The 8,542-nt window shown below is 33.9% G+C and overlaps 1 protein-coding gene across 1 annotated transcript; it reads left to right on the top strand.

Annotated features, from left to right (window-relative positions):
- The first annotated feature begins 802 nt into the window (after nucleotides 1–802).
- Nucleotides 803–8,030, top strand: LOC133877692 (outer envelope protein 61). Its single transcript, XM_062316074.1, has 12 exons — nucleotides 803–895; nucleotides 1,090–1,223; nucleotides 2,155–2,385; nucleotides 3,315–3,371; nucleotides 3,510–3,638; nucleotides 3,961–4,038; nucleotides 4,157–4,227; nucleotides 4,663–4,709; nucleotides 4,861–5,059; nucleotides 5,636–6,209; nucleotides 6,628–6,771; nucleotides 7,481–8,030. The coding sequence occupies exons 2-12, from the start codon at nucleotides 1,128–1,130 to the stop codon at nucleotides 7,625–7,627; spliced, it is 1,773 nt and encodes a 590-aa protein (XP_062172058.1). The 5' UTR covers nucleotides 803–895; nucleotides 1,090–1,127; the 3' UTR covers nucleotides 7,628–8,030.
- The last annotated feature ends 512 nt before the right edge of the window (nucleotides 8,031–8,542 follow it).

Genomic DNA, 8,542 nt, shown 5'->3' with positions numbered 1-8,542 from the left:
ACCACCCCTTATTTTATTGGGTCGGTGCGGCAATGGTCATCAATTCTTTTTTTTTTTTTTATTCTTCTTTTTTTTTTTAAAGAATGGCTAATTGTCTCTGCGACATCAATCGGGTAAAATGTGGGTGTAGTATATGGCGTTTCTCTTTACTTACAACAATCAATTTCATCAAAAATTACATTTTTATTTTACCATAACCCCACTTTGGTGGAGTGATAATGCCGACCAACCTTTAATTTTGTTTATTTTTTTAAAATAATAATTGATTCAATGACTTATTGGCATTATCATCTCTAACAGAGTGAGACAACAATAGATTAAAAGTGTGATTTGTCATCTTGCAATTACCTAATCTAACCTCTTAAAAGAAAAAGGAAAAAGGACGGGGGAATCAGTGAGAGGACTGACGCACCTTCAAATTTTTTATTTTTTATTTTTTATTTTTTTTTATTTTTTGTAAAAAGAAAAAAGAGAAAGAAAAAGAAAAAGAGCACGTGATCGGTAGTGAAAGGTGAATGCGTTCGATATGTTTAAAAAAAAAAAAAAAAAAAAATTGCTACAGCTCTCTTTCTAGCATTATTTTAGTGTCTTTATGAAGAACATAGATTTAATAAAAAAATATTTATCTCAAAAAATACTTACGAAATGTAATTTTTAAGAAAAAAAAAAATTAAATTAATGTTATCCAGGAGGACACCAGTACAACGAAGGAACTCGATCATTTTTCATTTAAAAAAAAAAATTGGGCAAAAGAGTAATTTAAAGGAGGAGAGTGTGTTACCTGTTACGCGCATATTCGATTCTTGGAGCGGTCTCCGTCTCCAGCTGGACATCCTTTATTCATTCAAACAAGCGTTCAGGTTTGGTGGGCGACACCTCCCAACCCAAACAAACGGTAAAAAGGCCTTTTGTTTTTATATTATATATATAAATATACAAAATACGTTCCAGTACTCTTTCATTCTCTCATATTCCTCTCTGTTCCCAAATAATTGCCAAGTTTTCTTCTCTTTTTACGAGTCCAAATTAGTCTCAGATCCTCCAGGCTTAGCCCCGAGCTAATTTCTGTTTTTATTTTTATTTTTTAAGGATTGATTTTGGATAATTGTTGAAAAATTTGCGAGAGAATGTTTAATGGAATGATGGATCCGGAGATGTTAAGGCTGGCTCAGGAGCAGATGAGTCGGATGTCACCCACCGAGTTGGCTCGGATCCAACAACAGGTTCGCTTTCTTTTCTTTTCTCTCTTTTTTTGTGATGACTTTTTTTGATTCAGTTTTTAATTTTGTGATTTGCTAGAATTTCTGTTTGATGTATAATATTATAATATATTCGATTCGTTGTGGTTAAGGAGAATCTATGTGTCTCTTTAGAATTTGATGCTTTATTCTTTGATATCCGGACTAGAAATTGGTGTTTTTTTTTTTTTTTTTGTAATTATTATTTTCTTCTTTTAGAATTAATATTTTTAATTCCTTCTATAGTTGTTGATGTTCACGTTGGATTTGATCTCAATTTCTACTAAAGGCAGAAACCAATTTGAGTTTTGGTTTATTCTTGGTTCGTGCTAGCTACATCAGCTTTAGTCGGTCGTCTTCTAATTTTGAATCGTATAGCTGGCATTGCATTATCTGTCTGTTATTCTCTCGAATCCATTCTGTGAATTTGTGAACGTTTTGGCCTAAATTGCATAAATTGATTACCTACTATTTCTGAACTAGAAAGAATTCTGAAATGAGTGAAATTAGTATTTCAGAAAACAGTAGTCGATTTGCTTTGATGGAATTGGGTTTCTCAGAAAAGCAGTAGTTCTTTTGCTTTGTTAGTTCCATTTGGCTCAACTCGGTCTATTTATTGATGTTGGCCTTTTTTCAAGCTCTAGTTACTAAGATATTTGAATTCTGAGCAAATTGGGCACTATTTGTTTCCAAAATAACTCAAAATGCTGATTAGGGCTCTAAATAACACTTTCATTTGTACTTATTCGGCCCTTTGTTCCATTTGTCTGCATCGTTGTACTTATCGTTACAAATGAACTCGATAAATGTACAAATGAACTCGATAAATGTACTTATCGTTTCATTTGTCTGCATCGTTGTTTAAGTGGTCGGTCTCGGAATCTTTTATGCCCATCTTGTGTCATTGGCATTGCAGATGATTTCTAATCCAGATTTGATGAGGATGGCTTCCGAAAGTATGAAGAACTTGAGGCCTGAAGACTTAAAAATAGCCGCAGAACAGTTGAAGCATACCCGTCCAGAGGAGATGGCTGAGATTGGTGAGAAGATGGCTAATGCGAAACCTGAAGAGTTAGCAGCTATGCAAGCTCGTGTCGATGCCCAAGTCACTTATGAATTGAGTGCAGCTCAGCTGCTGAAGAAAAAGGTAAGTATTAACCATAAACATGGAACATTGAACTTAGGTTTACAATGAGTAAGAAACGATTGTTGAAGCTGACTCGCATAGGATGATGGATAGTATACCCAGGTGATAGATAGACATGATAATGGTGTATACGGTCTAAACAATATGGGGAGTCCTGTTTGATTAACTTGTTCTTGTAGGGGCTCTTCCCTTAGAAGCTAACTATCTAAAAATTGAAAAGGCAAAGAAAAAACTCTGGAGTCGTTTATATGTCCATAGACTATGATGCGCCATTTTAGTAACAGTAGTTCTCTGTTTTTAATTTAAAGTTCCTGTATTATTTTTGTTCGATTTTTTTGATGGGTCTATTATAGTGATGGCTTTTAACATTCGTAATGCTGCTGAAAATGGAGTTATCAGATTCCCTTGGAGTGTCCAAATGCGTCCTTAAAAATTTCTTATCTACTCCAGAGATCGATTTTGCGTCCATCAAAAGGCTTTAATAGATGTGCTATTTGATTACTCTTTTTTGTCACAATAAGGCATGTGTATATGTGAGGAGTTGATTCCTGTTTACCACTATAAGGTAGGCTTAATAAGTCCCTAAAAGCACTGTCTTTTATACTTTTGTTCTGCCGTCCTTTTGGTGTCTTTGATGATATTATTGATCGTTGGAAAAAGAAAATACATCCAAAATAAGGAAATAAGTTCAAATAAAATACTATCCTAAAATAAGGCTTCCACAAAAAAAGGTTTATATAATTTTATTTAGAAAAATAAAAGAAACAAGCTTTTACTATTACCCAGACTACTTTTTGGGGTCCTATATAATTTGCAGACCATAAGTCTGTTGTGGAATAGGTCTGAGCAGAGTGGGTGCATCAATCAATACATAAAGACTGAAAGAATTTATCTGCCATGCATTTATGGATTTATTATCAATTTGGTAGGGTAATGAGCTTCACAGCCAAGGAAGGTTCAATGATGCCTTGCAGAAATATTTGCTTGTAAGTGCACCTTTGTGTCCTATTGAATTAACCTCTTTATTTATTTATTTGTTATTGTTAAAAGAGACTGTTCTCTTGCTGGGTGTAGACACTTCCTTATTGACTGATATAATATTGCACACGCTTTCTAAATCTTAGGCAAAGAAAAATCTACAAGGCATTCCATCCTCCAAAGGCAGAACACTGTTGCTGGCATGCTCACTCAACTTGATGTCATGTTACTTGAAAACAGGGCAATATAATGAATGCATAAAAGAAGGCTCGGAGGTATGAAGAAGTCCAAATTTCTTCCGATGTCATCATGTAATATGATATTAGTTGTCAATTTATGATGCCGATACCAAACATTGAAGAGTGACAACATTCATTTAGAAAACAATATGCAGCTACAGAAACTAATTAATTAGGGAGACCTTGTGACATTTGATAATATAAATAGGAAGAGAATAAGGAAACATAAGCTAAAAACCTTCCTCTCATATTCTTTTATGCTGCTATGTAAGTGGACATTAATTTTTTTTTTCTTTGCTTGCCTGTAAATGCCTTTTCCTTCTTTAATCTAAGTTATTTATTGCTTTAACTATTTCAGGTTTTGGCATATGATACAAAGAATGTCAAAGCTCTTTACCGAAGAGGTCAAGCATACAAAGAACTTGGTCAATTGGAAGTGAGTTTAATGCATTTACACAAATTGTTGGCAGTTTACCTATTGGTCTTCTGAAGGATGTTTGTCTTAATGCGATTGTACACTTGTCTGATTGTATTATTTGATGGGAATATGTTAGGATGCTGTCTCTGATTTGAGCAAGGCACAAGAAGTTTCCCCTGATGATGAAACTGTTGCAGATATTTTAAGGTGTGGCGCCTCTCTCAATCTCTCTACCCCAAACAAAAGAATCTTGAGATAATTTAGTAAATTGCAGCTGCATTCACACTCATGCCACACATACAGCTGACATATGCATCAATGTGGGTCCTTTGGGACTGGTTTGAGTGGTGAGCCTGGCCCAGAAGTTGCAATCATTGAGTTCTGAAAATACAAATGATTTATTTTTCCCTCCTGAGAATCATTTGATAACTTAATCCAAAAGGTTTACGGTTTACTGAACATATCAAGTTTTACCTTTTTAAGCCTATGGCTATATTATTAAGTCTGTCACCAATCTTATAAGTGCAGTTATATTTCAGAAATCATCAACCCTTTTATAAAGTAATGAAAATATCTATTATAACATGATGAATCTGAGCTTTCAAGTTTAACTTGTTAAATGGCATCACATTTTTGTGACAGGGATGCTAAGGAAAGATTGCGTGAAGAAGGTGGGCATGCGCCAAGAGGTATGCTCTTTTTATAGCTCTTGTTTTTTGCTTCTCCTTCCTTTCGTTTTGGTTCTTACCAAACTTCTTAAATGAATAAGACTTTAAAACGTTTATATCCCATATTTTCAATCTTTTGATTTAATAATGATCTTTGCTTGTTGTTTAATAGGATTAGTAATCGAAGAAATAACTGAAGAAGTTGAGACTGTGTGTTCCGGAAATCATAACAGCTCATACATGGAATATTCAGGGGTACAACCACGGGAAAATGGTAACTCTTCGAAGAGCCAAACTGCAGTTAACAATGGTGGTATCTCGACGAATGTGGAGTCTATGCAGGCTTTGAAAAATGACCCAGAAGCTATAAGGTTTGTTTGTGTCCATAAGAGAGTTATTAACTGCTTTGTCTATTTTTGTTTTTATTTTAAAGTATTATCTGTGTGTCATCATAACAGTTTAACATTCCACAAGTTTGGAATTTGGAGCATTCGGGTAATTTATTATTTTTATTGTTTTTTGTGTTGGCTTTTGTTTTCGGCTATCATGGATTCGTAAATTTTGAAATTTTCTCAAACTGTATGAAATCTTTTAAAATAAGTGGTATACAATTACTAGTTAAAAATGATTACTAAGAATAACTTACTTTATGTACTACAGAGGAAAATCTGATTTTCAGTTTATAGTAGAATGCTTAAACCCACTATATTATGCCTCAATATTCAAGAATGTGAGATGTGCATGTACGATAAATTATTATACTCATCTCAGAACTTAGTCCAATTTTGAAATAAGATGAAGCAGTGTTGGAATAGTTCTCTTTTTGTTTCTCGATGGAATTCTATTCTCTCTTTTGATTTATCTGTTTTTGTGTTCTGTACAATCATTGAGTTATAAATCCATAAAATAGTAAAACCTCTGTTTGTTTGCTTGTCTATATTTTATAGATCATTCCAGAATTTCATTCATAATGCTGATCCTGAAACGCTGTCTGCTTTGAGTTCTGGAAAATCTGGAGAGTTACCACCCAAAATGGTTGAGACTGCCTCAAATGTTATTAGCAAAATGTCACCTGAAGAACTTCAAAGGATGCTTGATTTGGCTTCATCATTTCAGGAAGATACCCCATATTTTGGAGGAGGTTCATCAGATAATGATTTTAACAGCTTTAAACCTGGATCAATTCCTCCAAATGTGACACCTGACATGCTTAAAACAGCAAGTGATATGATGAGTAAAATGTCACCAGAGGACCTTCAGAAGATGTTTGAAATGGCATCCTCTTTTAGAGGGAAAGACTCGATTCCAATGGCAGGAGCTGTAAATGGTTCTAATACTGGCCCAATATCCTCAGCAGGCCAGGAAAATCCTGTAGTTAATAGAACTAGTGCTGTGGGTGAATCTAGTTCATCTCGTGGTATTTTTTCAAATTCAAGAAATACTCAGCCAAGCTTCCCAACCTCAACTGCTGATTTGCAAGAACAGATGAGAAACCAAATGAAAGATCCAGAAATGCGTCAGGTTTGTTCATTTTATAAAATAATAGATGAGATTTTTCGATGCTTAATGTAGATGGAATTTTTTTAATTATTTTTCGATTTTATTTAGAAATTATAAACTCTTTTTGCACTTATGCAATCAGTTCTACTAATGTTCTGACATTGTAGGATTTCAATAAATGACATTGTATATGTATTTGTGTTACCAATTTCGCTTTGTTATACTGGCTAATACTTGTTGCTGAAGAAGTTTCCATTCAAAGGGATGAATTTGTCTTGTCTTGTTTAGAATGCAAAACTGAATGGCATTATTTTCTTCTTGTGGCTAAAAAGATTTGCATGATCTCATGTGTGTGTGTGTGTGTATACAAGATTTTGTTGCATTTACTTTAGCAGATGCTCACATCTTTTTCCTTTCTTTTTTTTTCCTCTGAGCACAGATGTTCACGTCAATGTTTAAGAATATGAGCCCAGACATGATGACAAACATGAGTGAACAATTTGGTTTGAAGCTCTCTCGAGAAGATGCAGCAAAAGCTCAAGCAGCCATGTCATCATTATCACCAGAGGACTTGGATAGAATGGTACCTTCTTTCATCAAGTTTAAACTTTGTGATTTAATGCATTTGTCTCATTCTTTCTGATGGAATTTGGCTAGAATTTTTGTCCAGTACATTCTTCTAATTTTTATTCCATCCTGACCAGTTTTGTCTAAATCTTTGCATTCTTCAATTATAAGATGGAATTTCTAGTTAAGAGTTAAGAAGGCCATTCATCAGTATTATCCATGAAATGTCACTGCTGTTGCATTGAGCAAATTTGTAGATATGATTTGGATGCTCTTGACCTTTGGAAATGGATGAATATAACGTAGGAGAACCAAATTAAGAGACTTGTTTTGTACAGATTGTCTTAAATAGAAAAATCAAAAGAAAAGACAAAAAAACCCAATTTTCCCATGTTACCCACCCCGACCCCCAAAAACGGAAAAAGAGAAAAAAAAAAAAAAAAAAAAAAAAAAAAAATTGTATAATTCAAACCTCAATTGAGTGAAATTATGTTGTTTCACCGAATCCTCTAATGAAAATTTAAGCTTGCAAATATGATGTCTTGAGAGGTTCAAATGGTTCGACTCAAAAACCAACCATTTGACATGAGGTCCCTTGCAATTACAGGCTGCAAAAGTGTGTTCTTGAGAAAATTCACCTAGGTCAGCTGATCTAAAATGTGCACAGGTTACTATAATTGATTGGTAATATGAAATTTTTGGTTTCCTCTGAATTGTTGATGCAGATGCGTTGGGCAGATAGGGTTCAAAGAGGAGTGGAAGGTGTGAAGAAGACAAAAAACTGGCTGCTGGGAAGACCTGGTATGATTCTGGCTGTATGCATGCTCGTTATAGCAATCATCCTTCATCGGCTGGGATACATCGGCGGCTAGAATGGCCGAACGGGCTCATATTTGTTAGTTTTATAAGATCCTGAAGATCCTGTAGAAGTTCAACCTCAGGAGGATTCCCTTCAGTGTAATTGCATCGAGTGAAGGGAAAAGCAAGGCCATGTTTATTTGGAATCAAGAAAAGAGGTAAGGGGGTTGTGTATTTAACATTTTACTGCAAAACAAAGCCTAAATCTCAAAGAATTAAATTGTATTGATTTGTACACATGAACTAAGGGACGAACCAGGATCTCTATCTGAGGCGGATATAATTCTAAATTAAAATCCCCTTTGACTGCTCGTACGCTGTCCTTAGGAATATGTGAACAATATTTTTTGGTGAACGATAATGTTCTCAAATAATATATATATATATATATAATGGAAAATGCCTATTTTAACTTAATATTTGTTTGTTTCAGATTTTAATTGTAATATTCTGACATCTTAATGCAATCCAAATTTTTATGAGTTGTAATTTTAATTTAAAGAGCATCTCCATAAGTTCTTAAATTTAAAAAACCATACTACTGTTTGTTTCCTTATTCAAATAATTTTCATAATAGTTTTTCTTATTTTTTTAAGTCGATGTGACTTTTAAAATCACTATTAAATTTGAATTTATCAATATTAAATTTTGATCAAATGGTAATTTTTAAAACCACGTCAACTTTAAGAGTTTAAAAAAATAATCTCTAACATTACTCGTTAATGTTTCCCCTATTTCCTATATAAACCTTTAAATGACTACATTGTAATTGTATTTTTATTTTATTTTTTTATTGTGAGGAATCCTCCAAGGTATAGCCACTTCGTGTACCAACCTCTTGTCAGGTAAACCTCGGATCCGTATAAAGTGTCCACTCCACACGGATCGAGTAATACTTCAGCTTCGCCAGCGGGCTGACCCAATAAATT

This window comes from Alnus glutinosa, chromosome 9 (assembly GCF_958979055.1).
Source record: "Alnus glutinosa chromosome 9, dhAlnGlut1.1, whole genome shotgun sequence".
In the NCBI taxonomy this organism is placed as follows: domain Eukaryota; kingdom Viridiplantae; phylum Streptophyta; class Magnoliopsida; order Fagales; family Betulaceae; genus Alnus; species Alnus glutinosa.
The sequence above is the reverse complement of the archived record's forward strand: the minus strand, read 5'-3'. Positions and strand labels throughout refer to the sequence as shown.